Here is a 24,356-nt window from a genome sequence, read left to right as displayed (position 1 = left end):
TCATTCTCAGCAGTGACACTAATGTAGCGTTGGTACGAGTGGATCAGACACAGACGCTACAACAAATTAATGCAATTTATTTAAGATTTAAAATAAACATAACATTATTCGTTTTATTATTTTTGATCATTTTAGTTTCTTTAGAATATTATTTTTAATATGTATAAAATTATTTTTATACATATATTTAAATATATTTAAATGTTTATATTTTATAACTAACCTCTTAAGACATTTATTTTGGAAGATAATCTGGCGTTGTTCCGATTCAATTCCGACACTGCTACACCTGCTACCGTGCTGGATGCGCTGCCGTTGGCGGCTCTGGTAGTGTACTATATTAGCCGTACTATAAAGTGCGCTAGTGTGTGCTTTGGAACGCAGCCCGTGGCTCTTTTTTCGGTTGTCCATCTTGTACAGTAAGCTGCCTTGTTGTTGGAGAACTTGGTGTCGTTAGAGGCTCCAGAGAGCTTCGCCAGCGCCTTCAAATCCAGGTAAATTGCTGGAACGGCTGAAGACATCTGTAATATTTCGTTTGCGGCAACTGAACTGTGTCACGTTTAAGGGCAAAACATTATTAAGTGTGGCAAAAGTGGGCTTGTTCCGTTTAGCATTGCTTTCTTTTATTTATTTTCCTTTTACTTAGCTAGCAAATTGCTAACTATATCTGCTAACTACATTTAATGCGGATTTGTTCGTGGTGACCGGTTGAGTTTACATAAGCGTGTATGTTAGCTCTGTTTAATAGATGTTAACTTAGCATAATTTAGCTTTGGCTTAGCTAGCCAGTCTTGTTCTGACAGTCCCGGCAGATAAAAGTTGGGTTCTTTTTCGCGCAGTTTAAGGTGGAATTGTGAATTCGAATAGAAACCAAATTCAGCTGCGTGTTTAAAGTTTCAGTGTAGTTGTTTTTAGTCTTCCCCTGTTAGACTAATTATCAGTATAGGCTTAAATAGCAAGAATAGCGCAATGATTAACAAATTCTGAAGTTGTTTACCGTTAAATAGATGCCTCCTTGTTGGGTATATGGCTATTTGACCTAGGTTTACCAATACCACATTAGAAGCCAGTTCTTTCTTTGACATTAAGACTTCACTAAAGTGATAGGCACACACAGAGGCCGTGGTTTTAATATATAGATACCCGATGGTTTCCTTTAACAACCGTGGGCTAGACCTGCAGTCCCAGTATAACATGTCTATTATATTTTTGAGGTGGTTATCAACATAGACTCGTTGCCCTTCCACATGATTGTTCCTTCACCTGTGGGTTGTTCCACAAAGCACTATTTAATAGTTAGCCAGGTAACTTGGGCCCAGAGATGAGGACTGTAAAAAAAAGGAATGTCTCTCAGCTCTTTTCCTATTTGACACACTTAACCTGAAGCATGCGTTTATCTGGTTAAAGTTCTGATAGTTCTGGTTTGTGGACTACATGTTTGCTGGGTCACTTACACCATTGGGAATAGAAACCTGGGAGTTTATTTTCCAAAAGGGAAACTATTTAACTGTTACCATTAGAAATCAACAGTTTTATGTTTTATGTCAAATTAGAATCAAAGCAGAAGCACAAAGAATTAATAAAAGATCACAAAAATCCAACGTGAATAATACATTGTGATAATAATCCTTTAGGAAGACCTAAAACATATCACCTGAACAATCACCTATTAAAGACCGTTTACAAGTTCACCAGAACATAGTGTATCAGGTTATTTTTTTCAGCAGTGAACATTACTTTATGCAGGTGCCTTCCTGCAGTTGACACTGGAATATGCATCTTCAGACGCACACTAATTGTACACAATGAAACTGGCTATTGTAGGAAAAAGTAGCCCCGTCTCCTCCTTAAATCACTCCAGAGTGGATAATTCTTTAGAAATAGGGAATTGTCTACTGTACAGGTAGTAAAGGTGAGATTGGTGCGATTCTCCATTGTTTGTTAAGGCTGATCAGACCATCATGATACATGATACCGAACTGAATTTAGTTTGTTTTTGATTTGCTGATTTGTTTAGTTAATAAAGTTATATCTTAATATTGTTTGTGTGTGTCTGACCCTAGCCAGCATTTCAAAATTTCTTTATTTGGCATGTTTTATGACACCTCTGATGATACTGTTTGCCTATAGCTAATCATAAGCTAACATATTGCAAATTCATGAATTGGCAGGAAATAAAGCAGCAACAAGCAGCAGCTAATACAGAACAAATGGAGGAAAATCAAGTGTTAATTCCAAGATACATTAGCAGGATTGTGCTGAATGGCAGCAATGCTCTTGTAGCATAGCTCTGCTGTCTTAACTATTCTTTCATTAATGTGTTTTTTTTTTTCTGTGCGAAACATTTACTGAGAGTGTGTTTGATGTGTAAAATGCTGTTTTTTTGAAGCCAAGTATGATAAACTAAATGCTGATTAACTGGTTACTCAGGCTTTTTCTGTGTCCCAAATCTTTCCTGCTCCCTACATAGTGCACTATGTGAGTTACATAAATTTGTTTATTCACCTAAATACATCAGTGTATGTCCAGTGTGCTGTTGTGTACACATGGCTGATTCCCATGTCTCATTCTTAAACAAATTATCTAGTTTGGTGCAGCAGCCAGTGTTTTCTAACTAGAATGGTGCACAGTCTGAAGATTTTGACAGTCATTGTTACAGTTTAACAGAGGAGCTCTGCCTTAATGACTGGGCAGTTACAATTGTAATCATACACAAGATAAGACGTAAAAGATCCTATGCCAATCCATTAGAGCTTCACACAGGGCCAACCACACTCTCTTCCTACCTGCAGCCACCAAAACTCCTGTTGAATCCTATACCCCAACACTAAGGTTGCTGTACCACTAGCTAATTACATATGACATAGGGGCTGCCAATCTGTTTGCTGGCATCGAAGCCCACATACTAGAATCGTAAATGTAGACCACAAGCACTGTTGTCTCCTCCATTAAATACAAATCTCATAAGCAAAAGAGGGCGCTATAACTAAAATGACTCCCAACTGTGTTCATTCTTTAACATTAATGCAGTCAATCACTCAGCAGTTTTTAGCATTCAAGTCCACCCACTGCACTTTGTGAGGTAGTGACACTTCAGCTACATAGCGGTCTTTTAAAGCTTCTGGGTAAGAATTAATTTAATATAGTTTCTTTAATTTTACTTTGTGTTGGTTATGGTTTCTACTTCTGTTTTACTCCTGTGGCGTCCGGTGTATCAAGCAGCATGTAGTGCTTTTAAGGTCCTATTGAATGGGAAATGGTGTTTTTTTTTTTTGTATCGAGCGAGATATGGGCTTATATGTATGATTAATTTACATGCAATTTTTGGTTTATTTTAACCGTTCCTCATTTTCCTGTTGTTGGAAAACTGGGTTTTTGAAAATATCTCTTTCATTGGACAGCAAATGTATATGATTGGATTCCTACATGCCCCTCATAGTTGTAGCTGTTTACTTTGACATGGTCGTTTTTGACTTGTTGCAATATAAGGGCTAATTATAGGGTTGTAAATGGGTGTTTGAATCCTTATTTGGGGATTATTCACACTGATCAAAGTCAAATGCCTATATAGACATATGAGAACTGTTTAAAATACTGAACACGTGTACTTTATGGCACTTTTTTAAAGTGGATTGTGGCGATAGGGAGTTAAATTTTGTGTTAAAACCGGCACAGATGGGTGCTTTTCTTGAGCCCTCTTTCCACTTCCAGCCTGGTCATAAGGTTATTGAGCTGCGTTTCTAGGGGAAATGATGAAAACCATTGGTCTTGAGTGAGTCATATAGTCACATGGAACTGGGCTGCATTCTTAGCTTTGAATCATACATTGCCTACAGTAATATGCTGTAAGTCTGTATGTAGTGAAAACCTCTTCCTGTGAATACTCATGATAGAACCACTAGATGTGGGTACAGAATAGGAAGAGACCACTTCCTAAAACATCCTGCAGTTTAACTTTCACCTATTTTCTTTGTGCCTGTACTTTGTGCTCATTGTTTGTGGCTCAGTGTGGTATGGGATTTTCATGGAAGATTTTTTATACTTTTCGAGTATGCAAGATCATGATGTAATTACTTATGGCCCAGGTATGTGAATTTGACTAATGGAAGTGCTGCTAATAATAATGATAATAATAATAATAATAATAATAATAATAATAATAAAACTCTAACTAGCAGAACTTTTAAACTTCAAGGTTATATATAATACAGACCCCTGTAATAGTAGTAATCACACATTGCAAGTAGCCATATAACTTTCCATATGAGAGAACAGACCCCAGTTTTTAATAAGTTTTTTGAATAAATAGGATATTTGGTCATATTTTGCCATGAGACTATCTTTCATAACTGATAAATAAAAATTTCCTCTTCATTGATTTTACTGGATCTGTGAGCTCCTGACCTCACTTGAGTGATAAAATGATTAGCATGTGAAGCCATATGCTAATGCAAGATGCATTCCATTAGTTATACACATCCAAACATATGTCATACTGTTGCTGAAAAGATGTTTACTTTCAGTGCTCTATGCATGCTTAACTATATATTGATGAAAATATGCAGTTGCATATCAATTTACCTATTGATATACAGTACCCATCAAAAGTTTGGAAACAGACATTCAGGTTTCTTTTGTTTTGGGCCATTTTCCACTTATTGTGAATATGCAGTACCATTCAAAATTTGGACATTTTTTCATTCAATGTTTATTATTCTCTACATTGTAAAGGAACGTTGGAACTATGATGGAACACATGGAATTATGTAGTAAACAAAAAAATGTAAAACAAGCTAGAATATGTTTTATACTTTAGATTCTTCAAAGTAGCCACCTTTTGCTTCGATGACAGCTTCTTGGTGTTCTCTTAGTCAGCGTCATGAGGTCGTCACCTGGAATGGTTTTCAGTGAACAGTTGTGGCCTCGTCAAGAGTTAATTTGTAGAACTCCTCGCTGCCTTTGTGTTTGAGACCATAACTTGTGTTGTGCAGAGGTAGGGGCTGGTACACAGTTCTATACAGTGAATAGCCCAATTCCACCAATGACTAATGTAATGATGTGTCCAAACTTTTGATGGGTACTGTATGGAACAGATAACGTTCACATTTTATGGACATTGATTACCCCAAAATTGCAGTTTGAAAGAGGGAAATTTGTAAATTGCGAAAGCTGTGATTTTATCATAGCCTATTTTTATTCTCAGCAATTCTCTGTAAATCTGCAAAATTGTAGCTTTTTGAAGGAAAATTATCTTTTATGGATACAGTTGCTGCTTTGCTGTTGCTTTAGAATTTTAAAGAAATAAATGAAAATGGGAACTCATGTCACAGTAGACACTGTAAATTTGTAACCTTGCCATTGAGTTGTAATGTGTGCAGGTGTCTTGACAGAGGCAGTTTGCAACCAAACGTATTTGCTCAAATACAACATTCACATACCTTTTATTGGAACTGATTTTGAGAGGTGTAGGTGGTGAACCTGTCATGTCACATCAAAAGACTTTAATAACTTTTTTTAATTCAGCTGGAAGTTATGTTGCTTCCAGCTGCAGTGTGTGGTAAGAGATGACCTGTCTTTTGATCTGTCATATGTAGTTTATTGACCAAAGGTAACAATCCACTGATAAGTTGTACAGAACATTGGACTTAGAAGGTTTAGGTGAGGTTATTTTAGGTTGGTTTCAGTGTGCGTTTGACGAAGCAGCAGTTCTGATGGTCAGGTTGTCTTTCTTTCTGTTTTCATGTTTTTGGGGTTTGTTTTCCCTGATGTTTAACTAAAAAGCAATAGGATCCTTATTTTGATACTGATTTTGGGTATTAAGACAAAATTTAATGGTTTAAATTATCCAAATTATAATATGACAAACTTAAATATAATCACTTGCCAATTTACTGTACTTTGGCAAAACTAAATGGAGACTTTTGAGCTCTGAAATTGCTCTTTCAGTTTTTCACTAGAGCTGTGGAATAAATGTAGCTAACCAATGATGGATGCTTACTGCTATTATCAGTGACACATAAGTTTCACTTACATGTTACATGTAGGTACAACCTTGTAGCTCCAGAGTCAATCAATAAGCAAACTTCAGACACCAAATTAATCTTAGTTAATTTACAATATTTGGAGAACTTTTTCTTTTTTTTTTTTTTTAATGAGATTAAGTCTAGATAAGCGTTCTTATGTTGGAGCATTAAGCTCCAAAGAGGATGTCGTGTCATCTGCTGTGTTGAATTACAGCTTGTGGCAACTTCAGACAGTGACATAACCTGGACTTCGACCTGTTTGTGGCTGGTTGTGAAGGCATTCAAAGTGTGATGCAACACCAGGCACAGCTGGGAGAAGGAGCAAACTGAGAAAGAGAACAGAACTAATAGAAAGCAAAGGCATAGCCCTTGCATGTGTGGTTATCCCAAAGGGTCAGATACAGACCCTTTCTTTCACAGCTGCCTCTTTTAGACAGTTTAGTATTTTGTTCAGTTCAGGAGCCGTATGTGAACGTACTGAAGTTTTATACTTTTTAATTCATTGCTGAAAACAGACATTTTACTAATTGTGTCACATCTCTGACAAATCAATTTGTTTTATAAGTAAAATTAAACAAATAAATGATTTATGTTGTACGATGAATACTGTCAAATCTGTTTAATGTTATTTGAAGATGTACACCTTTTAACCATAATGTTATGACTACCTCTTTGTTTCTACACCTCACTTGATTATTCTCTCAACTCCATTGTCCACACAGGAGCACTGTGATTTTTACAGTTACAAACTGTAGTCCATCGGTTGCAGTGATTGATGTGGTGCTGGTGTGTTAATATGTGTTGTGCTGGTACAAGTGGATCAAACATATTGCTGCAAGAGGTGTTCCACTGATGGAAAAACTAGACAACGACCAATACAAACTGTGCAGCAGCAGATGAGCTACTCTCTCTACATCTACAAGGTGGACCAGGCAGGGTTTAAAAATTTCAGTAGCGGTACTGTGTCTGATCCACTCACATAAGAGCACAACACACTTTCACATATCACCACCATATCAGTGTCACCACAGCGCTGAGAATGACCCACCCACCAAATTATACCTGCTCTGTGGTGGATGTCTGAGTGTCCTGACCATTGAAGAACAGGGTGAACGTGAGCAAACAACGTATGCAGGGCAACAGGTGGACTACAGTTTGTAATTATAGAACTGCAAAGTGCTCCTGTCTGGTCAATGGACCAGGGTTTTTTTAGTACAGGAATAGGTGATTTATTGGGGAAAATGGCCTGAAAGTGATAATAAATAAATAAATAAATAAAGAAGCGCCTTGTGCATAGAATTCTACAGGGATTTCACAGCCATGTTAACGACCGATAGTAACCTCTGTGTCTATTTCTCTCCCTCCCTTTCTCGTTCTGTTCCCTTTACTTTTTCTCACTCCCTTTGTTTTACTTTCACCCTGCTAAGATCCTGCTGAAGCTCTGCTTTGTTGTTAGACCCATACGTCTTTAAAACTTAGACCTATTTTTTATTCCTTTGCTTCTGTCTTTCTTTCTTTCTCTCATTCTCTCTCTTATTCTCTTCCTGTTTCTGGGCCTTTCTGTCTTTTTAAAGCTGGGACAAGAAAACGTTCTCAGGAGTGGAGTTTGCCCTGACAGAGTCCAGAGCGTTGAAGAGGATAAACAGCATCACCTGCTAGCAACATGCAGAGCACGATGGACAGGCAATAACAAAGAGTTACAGCAGGGGTATGTGTCACTCTTAATCATAACTGCATTAATCACTGAGGCACCCAAACTGAAATTCACTTCATTTTTATTGCTCGCTGCCGCCAGTGCAGTTTATGCTTGTTTGGTGAATACACAGAAATTGCAATGATTTGGCCGAAATCACAATTTCATTACCCCAAATGCAGTGTGGTTAGTCAAGATGTGCTGTCTTTGTTTTCGCATAAAACTGTTGTAGTTTAGAAACAAAGGAAAATGAATGCTAACAGGTTAGCGCTGGGCAAAATGACTCATCTCAATCTTATCACACATTATGTTTAATTGTTACGTTATAAAAGTCACACATTGTTAGAAATGACTAGGAATATTTATATTGACTTAATTAAAGAAGGATTCAGTTTTCTGGAAAATTCTTTTGTTGAGGAGTCCTTCAGGGATGTTAAATATTAATGGAGTAATCTTATGGTGGTTTTTCCACTGCATGGTAGCTCGGCTTGGCTAGACTTCTTTGTTTTCCCCTGTTCACGCCTGCTCCCAAGCAAGCAAAATGGTGACCACACACAATGTCTAAACCTTACAGAATGCTGATTGACCAAAGAGACATGTCCACACAGTGAAATGCATGCCTGCAGGCTAGCTGCTTATAAGATTTTCAAGCAACAGCAGCTCATAAAAGTGCAGAGTGTGGTTTTGAAGAGGTTCAAATGCTCCTTGGATTGGTGGCCGACAAAAGAATCCAGCAAGAGCTAGATGGAGCAACAAGGAATTGAAAAAACTACACTGATCTGTCTGAACTTGGGAGCGAAGCTGTTTTCAATGTACAATAGTGTGCATGCACAGTGAGTAAACAATGCTTAACTTGGCCCAATGAAATCGACTACATTTCAGGGCAGAGGGCCTCTATTGGGGAAAAACCAACCAGGTACCAAGTGAGTAGAGTCAAGTAGAGCAGGTACCATGTAATGGAAAGTGCCATTACTGACTTTAATTTCTCTACGTTGGGGTTAAGGGAATCTGGGATTTATGTTTAAAAAACAGATGGCACACTTTTATTTGCTATACAGAATGAGCAGGGAATTGACCCCTTTTAAAGCCCCTCAAAATACATTTTTAAATTATTTTTTTCTGTTATGATTCTAAACTTGGGTGTTATGTGAAAGGTACAGCAAAGTTTAAATAAATTTAAAAAAATATATGATGAATCTCTCCTCAAAAATGACCAGTAGTGCTCTCCTCTGGCAGTCAATGGGCAGTCCTAAAAGTGGGTAATGCTGATGTCAGTATTACCCTGACCAATCACAGAGTAGCAGCAGGGAAGGCAGACCCAATTGATCGGCGTGTTTAACGGCGTATCACAGGAGATAACAGATTTACTTGGCTGGGGCACAGAGCAGAGTAGCAGTGGGAAAGGAAGACCCACTCGATTGGCAGTACAGCGGTGATAGTCACCACACTGGGCCGGTGGGTACAGCAAAGTAGCAGCGGGGATAAAAGCCTCAGACACACACAAAATAAAAGACATCCATAGGTTCACACATGAAGGGCTGTATAATGCGGGTTCTACCCGCCTGTGCCATTTTATTGTGTATCTTGTGAAAAATGACAACTGCAGTTCAGAGTAAACCCCAGGAAAAAATAGTGACTGCTCTGTCTCGAGGCTGTGTAGCCAAGGTAACGCATTCTGTTCTCCAGTGAAAGAGAGCTGTCAGTCACGCAAGGTCATTAGTATTGGACCATGCCCACACCGTTCTCAGAGAGGATCTTGGTAGTTTTTGAGGAGAGATTTATCATATTTCTGTTTTGTGTTGTTTTTCATTTAAACTTTGCTGGACACTTCACGTAACACACAAGTTTAGAATTAGACGAAAAAACACGATTTCAAAATGGGTTCCCAGGGGCTTTACGTTTTTTTCAAATTGTTTTGCAAGTGGTGCCAAAATGAGTCTTCATGCAACACTCGGACTTAAAATATATTTTATCAAGCCCTATATCAACATAGTTAAAAACCAATGCTTTAGAAATCAGACAGAATATCTGATTCATGTCATGACAATTGTTTTGCTTTGGGGGGTTTTCGCCCCCAAGGTGTTACTTTTGAAAATAAAATATTAGAATCCTAGGAAGACGTTAGACCACATGTTAAAATATTTCTGGCTAATACTTGAGGTTTTACGCTCCATTTGCTGGAAGTTTGTTGAGCATGGAGATGCTTCAGAGCCTTTCTTTTTTTATATGGGGTACATATTATTTATACATAAAAATTTACATTGTACCCAAGGATTCCGAGTATGCTCCGGACACACCGCGACCCTGAATTGGATAAACAGTTACAGACAATAAATAAATATATAAAAACATGTGCACCAAAAACAGACAAATATGGAGATACATGCACATGCATTCATTTGTTCTGTTTTTGTTTTGTATCAGAATATGTGTGAGAGTTTTGGTCACCATTTAAAGATGGTGATTTTTATTTTAGAGATTGTGAACTTAGCATATTAATACTTATTTTTTTGGAGTGGGTGTTTGTCACTCATTTTTAGTACTATGCAAAATTTACCAGAAAAATAACCAAAGAGTGGGAAAATGTTTGAATTTTTTGTTACAAGAACTTGTTACACAATAACACTTTATGAAATATTTGTACACCTAATATATTTGTGAAAATGATACATTTACATTTCACAAAACCATCTTGTGTGACACATATTTATTGTCATGTCTTATATCTGACACCTTCCTTACATCTCTATTTTTAGCTGCAACCATTTGGGATTTACTTTCTACCTTCCTCTTTTTAGTTTGCTGATAATACTCTCTTCATTCTTTCTAATGTATTTCCATTCAATGAATTTCTTAATGTGCTTGCTGTAATGAATTTACTCTCTTGTAAAAGGAATAGTAATTACACACTCAGCAAAAAGTTTAGAAATTACTTCAGTTTGAGGCAGTTTCTAACTTTCATTTCCCATTTGTCAACAAGGTGTTGATGCAGCAGACTGAGTTAGTTTGAAAATGTGCTGGTTCATTGACATATAGAGGGTGTGTGCTTGGGGGATGGCTTACAACTGTGTGCACAGCAACAGATTCCCACGCTACTGAAAGAATGACTCTGCAGCATAGGTCCAGCTTTCGATAAAAGTTACTCATGTTTATTGAACCATTGTCTCATTGGTCAAGTTGTGCTTACTTATGACAATGCTCTTCAGTTCATTGCAGTGTTCAGTGGAGAGGTCAGCTGGGTTTATTGGTTTGTACCACAAAACCTTGGGTGTCTTTTGAGGTTGTATTTTGCAACCAAGGAGCCTGTGATCATGTTCCATTATTTTGATGTTGTTGGCAATGTATGGCATTTTAATTTCACAAATATTTAGTGTCATATAGTTCCCATGATATTTTGCAGTAGAGAGGGGCAATATTTCTGTGTGTGTGTGTATGTGTATAGGTATGAAACCTTTAGGAAATTCTAAACTACTCAGTGTCAACAAGCACTTGTCAAGCTTTCAGCTGAAATATAAACAATAACTAAGAATATGTTAGTAATAGATTGTGCAAACTATTCATTTATACAGAGCACAATAGCACATACTTGTGGAGCAGTGCTTAAAAATACTTTGTGATTTCAGTGTTATGTTTTGGTTTTTTTCCCCCTCTCCCCTCCTCTTTCTCCCATTTTACTGAATGCTTCCTCATGGTTTGCAAGCTCTTCTGTCTGTTTTCATGCTGGAAATAAGTTTCACACCCAACCCCAGCTCTGCCCGTAGAAAACAAAGTGGTTTGGCCCAAGAAATGCAAATCAAAACAGCTTCTGAAGGAGCAATGAAGGGAGGGCCACATTTGCCCTGCTGCTGAGTTTCCAACTTCAGCCGATCACACACCTTTTTTAAATGTGATTTTGTGAGGAATAGCACCCCTTGTGGTGCAGTTCCTTACCATGAGGGGGACTATGTGAGTGAATTGCAAGCTAGACCCATGAAGTGCTTTGTGTGATACACTGAACCTCACAACTCTCTTGAAAACTGTGTTCACGTTGTCATTATGCATTCTTGTTGTTTAACAGGCTACTCCACATTTTCAGTGTTCATTTTCTAAGACTTTCACAAGCCTGTGAATGTTCTCTTAATAAACACTGCAGTAATGAGAGGGAGAATAATGTATCTGCAATGTCAATATGTAATTTTTTATTTTTATGTAAAAACACTTTTTACACTATTTACAGGTATTGCCTTTGTTACATTCTGTCAAAGCTGCCCAAAAAACAACGAGGGCCCTTAATGCAAGTTAATGCAGCCAATGGCTGCCGTTCTTTTATTTAGTTTTTAGGTAAATCAGTTGATACATTTATATTCAACTTTATTACCAACAAGCAATAATGTGATATAAAATATTTGCAGTTTTAAATGTAAGTCAAGAGAATTCTGGGGGTTCCTTTGGTACAGAATTTTATCTCTTATTAGCTCATTTGTTGATCATTTTTCCTGTGTTTTTTAGGCACAGTCTTGGTCCGTTATGACAAGCTGCTGTGCAGAAGATGACCACCCTTTCTGCGGCTGATATCAGTGATGTTGGTCATGGTAAGAGCCATTTTACATTCAACCAGTTCATTTGTTGTAGGTCTTCAGAAAGTTCCCATTTGTATCATACTGCCATTATTGATCGTCTTTTTAATTTTTTTTATACTTTTAATTGTGGCCTTCCTTGCCTTCCTTGTCCTTGCCTTCTTTCCCTGTAGAAGATAAAACTTTGTGCTGAATAAGTGTGTGTGTGTGTGTGTGTGGCTGTGTTCCCCAGCAGGGGAGAGTCTGGGCTATGTCAGTAAGGAAGGTTCTTCAGTAGCAGAAGTGAAACATGAGGTTTACTCTTCTCCAAGTCAGTCCGCTTCATTCTCCAGTTCTCCTAACGAGCTGAGTGACACACTGCCCATGGAACCCAGTGACATTAAACTGGATCACTCCACTGACCCACCAGCGCCAGGTATGTTGGGTTTGTGTATGTTCATAGGTTTGGTAGAAGCTTGTGTATTTGTATATTTATGACACATATAAATTAATGATATCTGCATTAATGCATACTGTTACCTGTTTACTTTTTCTTAGAGGCAATGTAGCATATTTTAGCATAGCTAGTTTTATCTTGAAATTTTAAAAAGCTAAGCAATGTAACAAGGTTTTTGTGGGCACATTATGTTTGTAGGAGTGTATGTTTAGGAGATGGTGGATAGGGGTAGGTATGTGAGTCATAATGGGAAGAAAGATCTAATAGCAAAGGTGAACTTGCTTCGCAGGTGCTGCTTTAAGTATGTGACCCTCAACACCTATGATAAGTGTTGAGGGTCTGATAAGTGACATAATACAAATAACCAGATCCTGGAATTAAAACCACCCTGAACGTGTATTACATGTCCCATAATTTTATTGTACATTTACACCTTACTTGTGATTAATAGGACTTTCTTTTTTATTTCAAACTTCAACTTGGTGTAGTTTGACCTCAAGTTGGGTTTTTACAAAAATACAGATCAGCAGTTCTCAAAAATTCCTACAGCATATTTTTTTTTCCCAGAGAAGGTACGTGTTAAATATGATTGTTCTTAATCTTTCCTCTAAATAATAAACATTATCAACAATAGTCATCAATACATTTCAACCATTTTCCTGCGTCCCAGCTTCATTCTTCAAATGCCATGAGGGTACTGAAAGTGCACTAGACATTCATAGATTTGAGTTTTGTGGGCATCTGATGCAGGTATTTTATATTTTTATGGACAAAAGATGATACCTATGCATAAACATGATGATAAATTGTTCATATATGATATCTGTGGATCAGTATTAAATGTAGTAAAGGAATTATATTTTGGAGGCTTGCAATAGCAGTAAAATGAATAAAATACATCATTAATGTCTCTTTGAAATGACAAAAATCCAAAATCCATTATTTTAGTTATTGAAAGGAAAATGGATCCTTTATATACACAAAGTAGAACAACATTGCGTTTTTAATTGCAGTAATCACTACATAAGCCCCTTTGTCCTTACTAGGTAAAGTGATCGGCCTCATTTTACACAGTGATGTTTAGACAAATCCTGGAATTTGTCTTTAAAAAAGATTAATTTAAAACGAAAACAGTAATAAAAAGTAATATTATAATTAAATTTGTATAATTAATCAAGTACATATCTTCCAATAACAAGGAGCTATTGGAGATTCCCAGTGCAGCAAGAGTCTTCCAAGAACTAATTGTGATATGAATGCCATAATATTTCATTGTTTTAAATAAATAAGCATTGTGCGGTCCAATACTTTTCCAAAGCTTTATCTCCATGTCTGTAATAATTAATCTAATATTTTACAGGAATTTCAAGAGGTATATCCATAAATCAGTTAGTTTTTAATAGGTCCAAAATGTGTCAAATAAACTGGAGACTCACATATATCAAAAGCCTCTGAGCAAAAAAAAAAAATGTATGTCATAATAGAGTAATGTAAATTCACATTACTACTTTAAACTGTATTACTCTTAAGTGGCCACAAAAAGTGGAGGTTACAGTGAGATAAACTTGACTCCTACCATTCCTTAGAAAATTCAGTTTTCAGCTCTATCTCCTAAATTACATTCAGAATTTCTTAAGCCAAAAACAGTCTAGTATCATGAATTGCACAGTTTATTGACTGTTTCAGTACAAATTATTAGTTTGTTTTGCTGTCTGGCAACATTAGTTATTTTATAAAATGTATCTGTCTATGCAGAGGGCCAACCGGTGAAGAGGAAGAAGGGCCCTGCTCCCAAAATGCTGGGCAACGAGGTGTGTAGTGTGTGTGGGGATAAGGCCTCCGGCTTCCACTATAATGTGCTAAGCTGTGAGGGCTGTAAGGGTTTCTTTAGACGTAGCGTGATTAAAGGAGCACAGTACGTCTGCAAGAACTCAGGCCGCTGTGAGATGGACATGTACATGCGCCGCAAGTGCCAGCAATGCCGGTTGCGCAAGTGCAGGGAGGCTGGCATGCTGGAGCAATGTGAGTGATTTCTCTTCTTATCCTAAATTGAAATCAGTAATGGAGCTTTTCCGCTGCATGGCATCAGCACGGCTCAGCACGCTTTTTCACTACCACTACACATTTATTTATTGGATTGCACAGGGACTAAATAGTGCCCATTACTAGAGAGCGTCTACCAGATTTGGCTAGTGGAAAAGCTAAAGCGCTGAGCCAAGTTGAGATGAATTTCCATGCAGTGGAAAAGTGCCATTTCTTAGTAGATCATGCACTTTGTGTTGAAACTGTTTTTCCCCTTTAAATTGTACTTTTAATAAATAATCATTACATTTTTAGCATTCCCATTTCTCTGATTTTCTGAATTCTCTGTATAGTTAACCTGCTGAATATTTTTTCATAACTTCACAGAAACAATCAGTTTAAAAACTGCCTGCTCTGTCTCCATAAATGGACTGTATTGATTGGAGGATGAAGAGAACATTTAAAAATTATATGAAAAAAAAAAAAAGAATTATTGAAAAGCAATTAAACATTTTTCTGTGACTGCCATAGAAATACCTTGAAAACCAGTAACAAATCTTTAGACATGTATTTACATTTACCAATTTTGGAATATGGTCTGCATGCACGCCCACAAATGACCTGATTACCCATAGGTGTATGGTTATCTCTTCATTTCCTCAGGTGTGCTCTCTGAGGAGCAGATTCGTCTGAAGAAGATGAAGAAGCAGCATGAGGAAGAAGCAGCTCGGAGTTCGGCAGTGGCTACGCCCAGCCCTGCACCCGATGTGGTCCCATTGGCTCCTGAACAACAGGAAATGATTGAGAAGCTTGTGGCCATGCAGAAACAGTGCAACAAACGCTCCTTCATTGACCGGCTCAAAGTCACTGTAAGTGGCTCCTGTTCTTTACTTTAGATCATTCAAACCGACCAAAATTAATATCATATGCGATGTGGATCGTAATACGTGTTTCAAAATAGTCATTAAAAGCATGCTTTAAGTCTGATTTTTGGCAAGCGTCAAATACGTTATTTTCTTGATGTAAATTGTCAATACAGTGGTAGATTTTACTGTACTTTACTGTAACTATCTATCCTTTTCTTGTGCTCCATCTCTTTCAAAATTCACTCACTAACACACAAACACAGCATCTTTCTTCTCTTACCTCACTTATCTGTTACAAATGAGTTGAAACTGGAATATGAAGTTGTTTTTGAGCCATGAGCTGTGCTGAATTAACATTAATTTATTTCATTAACGTTTTTGTGTCTTAGCTTCGTGTTCAAATCTAAAACTCACCCTAAAACAAACTTTTACTCTGCATATGAAGATGATCTAATTCAAAAATCATCAAAACTCCTCTAAGATACTGTAATAAAGTTTAAAAAACCTGTTTATTCAACTTAACCAGTTTGTCATGCATACCACACTACATTTTTTTTCTCTCCCAAGTGTACAAGGATGTAGTAGCATTTTAACTTGTGATTAATTATAATTAATCACAGAATATTGTTCTGATTAACATGATGAACCTTTCTTAGTTGATTAAAGCCAATAATATATTTATGGATTCTTTCCATTCACTTTGCAAAGATTTGCTTTTTTAATTGCTAGGGTTTCCTAATTTAACAGAATTTTTATCAGCAGACGTATGGAAACGTTTATGTACTCCTGATAACATGGCACAGTAGTTGATTTTCTAAATGAGAATTAGTACTATTAAGAATATATTAGTGCATATTTTATGCACAGTTACTGTTTATTAGCTGAATTTATCATGCTGGTGAAAACAAACTAAATCAACATCCATGGTGGCCTCGGCAAAGTTATGGCAAATTTTATCAATGTGTGAATGTTTGCAAATAAATAGAAATTATACAATGAAATCTGTAGATATAAAAATAAATAAATAGATAAGAGAATGTCTTTTTAATTATTTTTATTTATTTATTTATTTTAGTAAGATTATATAATCAACTCCACACTTTAATTCAAATGTTAATATTTTGGGGACAAGGAATAACGGAATAATGGATTTCTTTTTCTTCCCCCCCCCCCCCCCACATCCTAGCCGTGGCCACAGAGTCAAGACCCACAGAACCGGGAAGTGCGACAGCAGCGCTTTGCTCATTTCACTGAGCTGGCAATCATGTCAGTGCAGGAGATCGTAGACTTTGCTAAACAACTGCCTGGCTTCCTGGAGCTCACACGCGAGGACCAGATTGCCCTGCTCAAGACCTCCACCATAGAGGTCTGTGTTCAGTATTCTTAAATAACCTTATCACCTTTACATGCACCTGTGGCCTAAAAGATTGTTTGGTCTGTGTCTGACAATTTTTTAATTAATGTTTTATGCCCCCTAGTGGTGCCAACGGTTCACTGCAATATCACTTTCTGACGAAGCTGCCTGCATTTCTTACAGCTTTTATAATATTCTTATTTAGATCATGCTGCTAGAGACATCACGGCGCTACAACCCAGCAATAGAGAGCATCACTTTCCTCTCTCCGGACTTCAGCTACAACAAGGATGACTTTGCCAAAGCAGGTGCAGATACTAATGAATACACTGTCCAAAGTATAATAGTTCTGGATAAAGACTGAATTTGCTTTTATAAGTCACTGATCTAAATATGTATCACTAATAATGTAACATTTAATCCAGATTTTCATCATGAAAATGATTTGGTTGATATGCTGATTATGCCTGTGACCTGAAGTCTTAAAATGAACGCTGGCTTTGCCAACAGGGCTGCAGATCGAGTTCATCAACCCCATCTTTGAGTTCTCTAAAGGCATGAATGACCTGCACCTGGACGAGGCAGAATATGCACTGCTTATTGCCATCAACATCTTCTCAGCAGGTCAGCGTCCCATGCAGAGAATGGTCCACACAAATCTTGAAAACAAAATTAAACACCTGGCTTCAGCTTATTTAATAAAATTTAATACATTTTTCACAGCTTTGTGGTACTTTCTGATTAAAATACTATTTAACAACAAATGCATCTAAAATGTTATTAAAAAGAAAACAATGTTTAAATCTGTCATTAATTTCTCTTAACCATAGCCATATACGCTAGCCCTAAGAGTGTGAGTTTCTTCTATGTATTTCAGCAACAGTGTGAACTAAGTCACCTCAGCCTGCGACAGACTGCTGTGTTTTTATTTCCACTTAAAATGCAGCTGAGAAGACAACAACCCCATTCAGCTACACAGACAAACCTTAGGGGGGTTTGCATTGTACTGTAACATTGTACTGTACATTAACCAAACAGTTTTTTGCATGGTTAAATATTAAAGAAAAAATTATTGAAATTCTCTGTAATATACAAATGTGTATTCTTTATAAACAAGTACATGACCCAGTTCGCTCACTGTGTAATAATATCTTAGATATTTTATTTTAGTTTCCTTACGAACATTTGATTGTATGATGCCTGTCAGTAGGGTGTTTTCTGCTGACACTGCATTTCATTAAGCCATGTTTTCTCTTCAGAACACGTTTAAAAAAACGCATGTCCAACAACAGTACCGTGCAGTTTTATAGATCTGAGAAACTTGAGTCTGTTTTACTGCTAGCTTGAGGTTTCCCTTGCTAGTGATATACTGCCGAACATCTGCTCTGTGCCTCACTGTCCTTCCTCTTAGACACTACTGTACTCTTGTAATAAATATATATATGCTGTTAGTGTCAGACACTCTGGATTTCTAACTTCCCCCTCACAGTTTTTGTGTGTATGTGTGCGGACACTTGTGTTTTCAGACCGACCCAATGTGCAGGATCATGATTTAGTGGAGAAGCTCCAGCAACCGTATGTGGATGCACTGCATTCATACATCAGGATAAAGAGACCCAATGTAAGTCAGCTTTAAGGAAAGGAGCTAAATGTATTCATGTATTAAATGCATGACTCTGTCTTTTTTTTTCTTTATTAGAGCTCCACTTGCCTTTTTACAACATTCATAATATCAGCTTCATCCTCATGTAACAGCGAAATGTGATATCCATCCATCCATCCGTCCCTCCCCCATTTTGATACTGCTTTTTATTTCCTATAATCTGTAAGTTTACTTACTTGGAAAAAAGGTAATTTAGTGAAGTTAGATGTAGTAATAAACAGGTTATAGGCAATATAAATGTTTGCGAACCACATTTTTATTTCTTTTGAAGCTTTGCGCATATATAACATCACTTATTTTCTCTGTCACTTCAGTATTCAGCTTTGGATTTCTTCTCAATTATCACCAGTTATCCGTTTATATACCCATTATACCTATTGGTCAGCCCTACTTTAGTCTAGTGTTGGTATAAGAAACCTTATGAATGATCATGTCTTGTCTTGTCCCATCTGCTCTACAGGATCACCTGATGTTCCCGCGCATGCTTATGAAACTGGTGAGCCTGCGCACTCTCAGCAGTGTGCATTCTGAGCAGGTCTTTGCCCTCCGCCTGCAGGACAAAAAACTTCCGCCTCTTCTCTCTGAAATCTGGGATGTCCATGAGTAAAGCACTGACCACACCCCCAGGACAGAGTCATGCAGAATCAGGGCTATAATGACAGAGGGGTTGTGGTGAGCAATGCCTCACAATGTCCCTCAGGCCCAAGATGACACTTGCTCTGTAAGTGATTCAACCTTGAGTAGCCTGGTTTTATCTTCCTATTTACTTACATTTGTACTCTCCTGTGCAGGATACAGTGGTCAGTGGGTCTGCCTTTTCAGAATGAGCTCTCTCTTCACTGTGTGGCCAGGTGAGGCTTTGGGAGTGCTTAGGCCAAGCCTCTGTAAATTACTTTGATGATACTGGGTTTCCCAGCAGCGACGCTCTAGGATATAGAGGTTATGAACCCAGAAATATGCTCACTGGAATAAATGGCTACAAAGGACTTGATATAAGGTGGTTGTCTCTGTTTTTATTTCATGTTTTGATTACCAAAAGCTCTAAGCAGGTCTTGGCAATGGTTCCTGGTCTTCACTGAAATAATTCTCTGGTTTTTTGTTGTTGGTTTTTAGCATTTGCCATGGCCACATTTCCACTGTCAGAACTTGGAGCCTAAATGTTGTATACCAACAAGTCCATAGCTGCTTTGCTTGATCTGTCATTTGATCCAAATTAAAGCAGATCCAGGTATTAACTTTGTTAGCAAGGATTTAACAAAGTTAATGGATAGTCACAATAAAGGACATGTCTGTACTCCAAAACTATCTTTCTTTTTTGCACTTTGGAGAGAAAATACTGTTTTAATATTTCTAGGGAGCAGTGCTCCGAAACCTTTTTGTTTTTCCCTTTTTTTTTTATTTTTTTTTTTATTTTTTTTTTTATTTTTTTTCCTTTTCTTCTTCTTCTCTCTTCCATTATGCCCCTTCTACACTGTGGGTTTTGCTTTAATGCAAATTCTATGAGCTCTTTATACTTTAGGGGTGTTCTGAATTAGTAAAGAATTATGGTGGAGGTGTCCTTGGAGGTGTTTATATATGTTTTCAAGGTATGTATTGTAGCCAAATGTAATTCTTGAATGTCACCTCAGCTTGGTTATTGTGAAATGTATTGTGAGTGTAATAATCCTAGAATGTTGTATGTAAAAGGGGCAATATCGCATTTTTCAAACCTTCGTTCCAAGTTGTTGCAGTGAAAATGTGGCTAATGTGTCAGGATTCTGAACTGACTAAAAGGTTAGTATGCCAGAGGAGCTCACACTTGGTGTTCCTACTTGATGAAGTCACGCATTTAAAACTTTCGTACCTGCTTCTTTATTCATTTACTGATGTAAACATGACATTTTTGTAGAGGGCTTGGGCATACATATATTTTAATGACTGCTACATACAATCTCATGTTCACAGTTTACAGTGTGAAAGTGATTGTGAACAAAATGCAATCCATGGTTCATATTACAAGAAAAATAGGCCAGTGAGCCTCTTACAGGGATTGGCAGGAGTCACTGGACCTGTCATAATAAGTTTGCTGCTCAAATGTTTCTAAGGCTGGCAAGAAACTGTGTGAAATTATCTAACCATTTTAATTGAGCCTGGTTTTCAACTAGGTCCATTCACTGCTATTAACAGTTTATCATTATTCTTTGTAAGTTAGCTCGTAGGCATAGTGATCGCTCTATGGAAGAGGGGCATCTCCAGTTGTTTGCTGTCAACCTGTCTTCTAGAAAGGTTTATATTTTCTGTTTTTTAACTAAAACATGTTCTGTTATTGTTGCAACTCAGATCAGAATCATACAGTGTAATGGGTCTTCCAAACCAGGGGTTAAATTTGGTTTTTAGAGACATTTTCACATATTCTTTTATGCTTAATGCAGTCTTAGTTCTGAACCCAAACTCTGATAGCTTTGTATGTGATCTCTGTATTCTCACTGTTGTTAACCACTGCTATTTATACCAATCAAAAAAGTTTGCAGGGTAGTTTCTGTCAACCACTTCAGCTCATCCTGGCCACCAAAAGTCAGTTAGTGGTCCTTTCAAATTGAATTTGATATTTATAAACTTATTTGTAGTTGCATTATTATGCATTGCAGCTTGGTAGGGAATACCATACTCTACCCCCACAAAATACCAACAACATGGAAAGACAATAACCTCAAAGTAGCTAGTGTACAGTAGTCAGTGAGGTTATTAGTTATATCAGGCACCTTATTGTGGTGAACACGAGCTTGGAAATTGGCCTAGAACCAAATGAATGGCAGTTCTGTAAAATATTACCATATTAATCTTGTAATTACTATTCAGGATTTTTATTTGGCTTGTAGAGTTAACTCCAGATAATTGACATGCTTTTAACTCAAAGTAGTCACTTTTGTTCATTTTTAAACCTCAGTCTGGAGCTGATGACACCATGCTGTGTTATTAGTGAGCTTATATACTGTACATTAAAGGATGAGCTAGCCATCGTTGGACACTTTGTTGTCATATAGCAGCACTAAAATAGATTGCAGTTTGCATTGATTCCTGCTGGAATTATCACTGAATAAGGACATTTTGAAACAGCACTACTTTGTGGCTGAATAATGATTGATGCAGTTGATGTTGATAATGTAGTATTTGACAAAACCAAGAATATAATGTTTACATTATAGATTTATACTGTCAGATAATATAATTTACATAATTTCAGTAACAATATATTTAAGCCTCTCATTTTTACTTAAAATATGCCCTGAAGACCTGATGCTTTTATTTTCTGCTTGCTCTGAAATAGTATATGTTTTAAGGTTTTAAAATTTGTTGATGTCAGCAGTGCTTATTGACTTCCCATGGTTTAAACTAGATCCCTTTCGATTGACATGATAAACATTAGGCCTGCAACCATTCTTGTATGTTAAATATGACAGCAGTGGAAAGTTATTAGCAAAGAACAACAGTGTTTGCTCATCCTAATCGGATTTGGAGCATATTAGTACATACTTTAAGGTGGTGAATGCTTCTAAAGTGTACAAGTGGATTTGTATAATCGGATGATTTTTCATAAAACCATTCATTTGCCATTTATATTGTTTTTCTAGCCCATGACAGTGGAAACGTATTCAGGTATAACAGAAACGATCACCTTCCAGCTAAATCAAAGTGTGTTTGCAGCATCTGTTTGCATTTTACTTTCTTCCAATCCACATTAATAATCATGTTGGTTTTTAACAGATTGCTAATGTACCAGGCAAGCGTTAACTGCAGAATTGATTGTATTAATTTATTTTGTAATGCCCTGCTGGGTGGACGTTTTACTCTTAATTAATCTGACCTCCTTTGATGTGGCATCAAATGATGGTGACATAGGAATGCAAACATATGTTTTAACGCCTTAAGTCCTTGAATAAACTGCTTTATATGTATAAATTAAATTCTGAAAAAAATTGTATTGTTCTGCCAGAGTATATATATATATATGATATTTGTTGAAAAGCTGAAAAATATAGATAACTAAACACCTCAACTATTCTTTATACAGAAATATATTGACCTGAAACATGGAACATGGCTCATTGTCTGTCTTTTTATTCTTCTGCAGTTTTTAATATTGATTGAGTTTACCTTGTAAATAAATTTTCAATTCAAAACATTGCCTGCTTTTTGTTTTTTGACTCTGCTTACAATCACAATTTAATGCAAATCAATTTAGGTTAAATTCTAGCAAGAAAATACTATACAGGGGGTCCTCGACTTACAACGTTTATTCGTTCCTAGGTCGCGTTGTAAACCGATTTTCAGTGTAAGTCGGAACATACGTACACACTGTACGTAAATAACATACTGTAAGCACTTATCCTATCCTAACACCTATCCTCCTCGGTCCCGAGCCACGTAACCGTGTATTCTTCCGCCGCGCACACCAAACACGAAGTTCACGTTACGACGCAAAACCACTTAAGTCGAAACAAGGCTTTATACAGTAAATGGGAGATGTGTCGTAACCACGAAACATCGTAACTCGGGACTGACGTAACCCGAAGACCTCCTGTAGTTACATTGCATTTTTTTTTTTTTAATGGCACAAAATTGTGAATTGTGTATTGTATGGTGAAACTGCTTAAAGCAATTTCCATATGTGCAACATTTTGTATAATTATACAACAGGATGGTTCACATGAAAACTGAACACTGAACACACTGAATTTTTTATTTTATTTATTTATGCAGACATTTTTAAAATTCTGTACTGTAGGTTTAAACGGTAATATTAGGATTATTTTGCTATAGGCATATATACTGAATGTATCTTTTAGTCAAACTTTGGTGAAAAATATTAGCTATTCATCAGTGATTTAAAAATGTCCACAGTATGTTCATTGTGTATTTTTGCTCCAATTCTGTTAGTAGAATTTTCAAGATGAACGTGTTTGTTTTATTCTGTAATATCTTAAAATTCTTCTACCTTCAGCCGTTCCTGTCAGGGGTCGCCACAGCGGGTCATCCGATCTGCGTTATCGATTTGGTACAATTTTACGCCGGATGTTCTGACACAACCCTCATTTATTCGGACTTTGCGACCAGAACTACAACGCAATGCATTCCAGTTGCTAGGTACACACACTCACACCTATTTACAGTTTTCAGAGTCACAAATCCACCTACCAACGTGTTTTTGGACTGTGGGAGGAATCCCACACGGACATGGGGAGAACACACCAAACACCAATCACACACAGCTGGGCTCGAATCTGTAATATGTTACAATTGATGAGTCAAAATGACTTTAGTGAGACAAAACAAATGCTACTTACAACTACCAGTTAATATTGATAACAGCTTTTATTTTTCCTCTTCTCACGTTGGTCATTGGAGAAATTTCATAGAATAGTTACTGAAACTCATGATCCAAAAAAATGCTCATTTGCTATTAGATTTTCTTATAAATTGGCAAGATATTTATAATACCTTCACCATGAATTCCTGAACAATTGCTAGTGTTTACAGTAATAATTAAAACACTTAAATGGGATGTACTGTATTTCTGAATGCTTTTAAATATCAATATTTCACTTATAACAAAAAAACAACACTGCATAGGATTATTGGGTCACATTACTTTCCATCAAACCTTGAGGAAATGTTATTGGAACGGTGTGTCGCCTCTGATTTTGCATATTACCCTAAATCCTAAAGTTTCTACTGTCATCTCCAACTAACACTGGTACTTATG

General features: G+C 36.9%; 1 protein-coding gene across 5 annotated transcripts; it reads left to right on the top strand.

The window, feature by feature from the left end:
* The first annotated feature begins 369 nt into the window (after positions 1-369).
* On the top strand, positions 370-22,657 carry LOC136678706 (oxysterols receptor LXR-alpha-like). 5 transcript variants are annotated; one of them, XR_010796489.1, is made up of 12 exons: positions 370-494; positions 7,451-7,731; positions 12,205-12,287; positions 12,505-12,687; positions 14,464-14,730; positions 15,394-15,599; positions 16,783-16,962; positions 17,156-17,258; positions 17,461-17,574; positions 18,477-18,571; positions 19,074-19,334; positions 19,405-22,657. XR_010796489.1 is itself a non-coding variant. In XM_066656813.1 (11 exons), exons 3-11 carry the CDS (start codon positions 12,245-12,247, stop codon positions 19,218-19,220), a joined length of 1,335 nt encoding a protein of 444 aa, XP_066512910.1. In that variant the 5' UTR covers positions 370-494; positions 7,451-7,731; positions 12,205-12,244; the 3' UTR covers positions 19,221-22,657. The 5 variants fall into 5 exon arrangements, 4 of the variants coding, with proteins under 4 accessions (XP_066512910.1, XP_066512907.1, XP_066512911.1 ...); XM_066656813.1 differs by having other exon boundaries at positions 12,508-12,687; positions 19,074-22,657; XM_066656810.1 differs by having other exon boundaries at positions 19,074-22,657.
* Positions 22,658-24,356: the final 1,699 nt, after the last annotated feature.

This window comes from Hoplias malabaricus, chromosome Y, assembly GCF_029633855.1.
Source record: "Hoplias malabaricus isolate fHopMal1 chromosome Y, fHopMal1.hap1, whole genome shotgun sequence".
Lineage (NCBI taxonomy): Eukaryota > Metazoa > Chordata > Actinopteri > Characiformes > Erythrinidae > Hoplias > Hoplias malabaricus.
This window is presented reverse-complemented; position numbering and strand designations above follow the sequence as displayed.

Coding starts and splice junctions, on each gene's coding strand:
- LOC136678706 (XM_066656810.1), top strand. CDS start 12,245: ATGACCACCCTTTCTGCGGCTGATATCAGTGATGTTGGTCATG. Junction 15,600..16,782: donor TTGACCGGCTCAAAGTCACT/GTAAGTGGCTCC, acceptor CCCACATCCTAG/CCGTGGCCACAGAGTCAAGA. Junction 18,572..19,073: donor TCAGGATAAAGAGACCCAAT/GTAAGTCAGCTT, acceptor TCTGCTCTACAG/GATCACCTGATGTTCCCGCG.